This window comes from Ursus maritimus, unplaced genomic scaffold (assembly GCF_017311325.1).
Source record: "Ursus maritimus isolate PB19 unplaced genomic scaffold, ASM1731132v1 scaffold_15, whole genome shotgun sequence".
Lineage (NCBI taxonomy): Eukaryota > Metazoa > Chordata > Mammalia > Carnivora > Ursidae > Ursus > Ursus maritimus.
The window spans coordinates 3727466-3729562 of NW_024423897.1; the positions used below are offsets into that span (position 1 = coordinate 3727466).

At 64.0% G+C, this 2097-nt stretch overlaps 1 protein-coding gene across 1 annotated transcript in view; it reads left to right on the forward strand.

Moving 5' to 3' along the window:
• The first annotated feature begins 1453 nt into the window (after positions 1-1453).
• DUSP1 (dual specificity phosphatase 1) overlaps positions 1454-2097 on the forward strand; it is a 3080-nt gene continuing 2436 nt past the window's right edge. The window contains exon 1 of the mRNA XM_040630287.1: positions 1454-2066. Within this exon, the coding sequence (XP_040486221.1) occupies positions 1700-2066 (367 nt within the window). The 5' untranslated portion in view covers positions 1454-1699. The remainder of the gene's footprint in view (positions 2067-2097) is intronic.

Sequence of the window (2097 nt, forward strand, 5' to 3'; positions counted from 1 at the left end):
GAAAATGCCCTTAAGAAAAAGTACTCAACCCGGAACTTTTCTAGAACTTAGGCAGAAAGTTTGAGCATGTGCGAGCACAGAGGCTAAACAAGGCAAATGCAGAAGCTGTCTCTGGTGATACAGTCCACAGACCAACGACACAGGGTGCTTGAAATCCCCATCCCATCCCCCTCTCCGCAGGAGAGGGGAAGAAACCGCAGAATGTTCCTGACTCGGCACCCTGGCCTGGTGGCGCAATATTTATGTTTGTGTACCTAGCACATCGGTGCCGCCCTCCCCTGCGCAGGGGGCCGTCACTAGGACTCCGCGCGGGTGGCCGCATGGGGTCTTCCCAAACGTTCGTCCTGGACTCCTAAAGCGCAGTGGTACTGGATTTCGAATTCAGCGCGTATAGATGGCGAGAGTCAGGGCGTGGGGATTGAAGCCCCTGAGTTTGGGGCATAGTAGGCGCTCAAAGAGTACGTAGAGAGAGCTGTCTGAAGCGAACGTGGCCAGAAACGTGTCCGGTGACCCCTGGAGGGCGCCGTCGAGCCACGCTGGGGGGGGGGTCGCCTCCCCAAACGCCGAACCCCGCAATCCAGCACGGCACCTTACGACCCCACACTTGCGATTTCAGCCCCCTTACCCGCCTTCCTCGGCTCAAAGTCCTCTAGGAGCGACCTGATTAGGGATAACTTGCCATATAGGGGCTTCAAATAGAAGGCATTTTACTAGTTTAAACGTATGTTTTTCTTAAGTAACAGGAGGACAAGTCTGGGAAACGGGATAACATTCCCCTGAACTTCACCCCGACTCACCCCGGTTGTCGCTAGTAGGAACATATCCATGGACAAACAGTACATTTTCTCCAACCCTTATTTCAGGTTCCTCTCTGTACCCCAACCCCCAGCGGTGTGATACCGGGCAAGTTAATCGCTTCTCCTGGGGAACCTGAGTTTTCCGCGCCTACTGGTGACGAGGAAATGACCGAAAGGGGCACACGTGTATGCAAAGGCACAGGAAGCCCCTTTCCGTTCGGGGCGGCGGCGGAGGGGGCTCGGGGAGGGGCACCGGGGAGGGAGAGGGGTGGAGAGGCCGCTGGCCCACCGCCCGCTCTCCCAGCCGCTCGGATCCCGGAGGTCAGCCCTTGGCTGGCAGCGCGCCTGCCACCTCTCCTCCCCGCTGGGCCCGGAGAGCGGCTCAGGCCGGATCCCCGGGGACGAGCCAGGCGCAGGCCGGCCGGCCGGCCTGGGGCCCGAGCCAGCAAGCAGCCAGCGGATCCCGCTCCGAGGCCGATGACGTCTTCGCCTCTGGCTCCGCCGGCGCCAAGCCGGGCAGGGCGGGTGACGTCACCACACGGTCACGTGACCGCCATTCAAACAAACAACTCCCCTCCCCCTGCGCGCCCGCTTCTCCCCGCCCCGCCCCGCCCCCAGAGAGGCCACATATAAACGCGTTCCCCCGGGTCGGGCTCGCTGCGAAGGACGCCGGGCTGTAATAGGTGTTGACTGGGGCCGGAGGGGCAGTCGGGGGAGCAGCAAAGAAGCCTAGGCGGCCGAGAGCCCCGCACGACGCCCCCTCACTCAGTCGAAGGGCAGTTTGGGGTTCCGCGCAGAGAGAACTAGGGTCGGGCTTTTCTTCGAAAGCCTTTGCCCTGCCCTTGGCTTCCGAGGACAAAGAGCACCGAGAAACAGGCACGCTGGGGGCGCTAGGGCCGGCCATGGTCATGGAAGTGGGCTCCCTGGACGCCGGAGGCCTGCGGACGCTGCTTCGGGAGCGCGCGGCGCAGTGCCTGCTGCTGGACTGCCGCTCCTTCTTCGCTTTCAACGCCGGCCACATCGCCGGCTCGGTCAACGTGCGCTTCAGCACCATCGTGCGGCGCCGGGCCAAGGGCGCCATGGGCCTGGAGCACATCGTGCCCAACGCCGAGCTGCGCGGCCGCCTGCTGGCCGGCGCCTACCACGCCGTGGTGCTGCTGGACGAGCGCAGCGCCGCCCTGGACGGCGCCAAGCGCGACGGCACCCTGGCCCTGGCCGCCGGCGCGCTCTGCCGCGAGGCGCGGGCCGCGCAAGTCTTCTTCCTCAAAGGTACGCCCGCGGGGAAGCTCTGGCGCCGCGC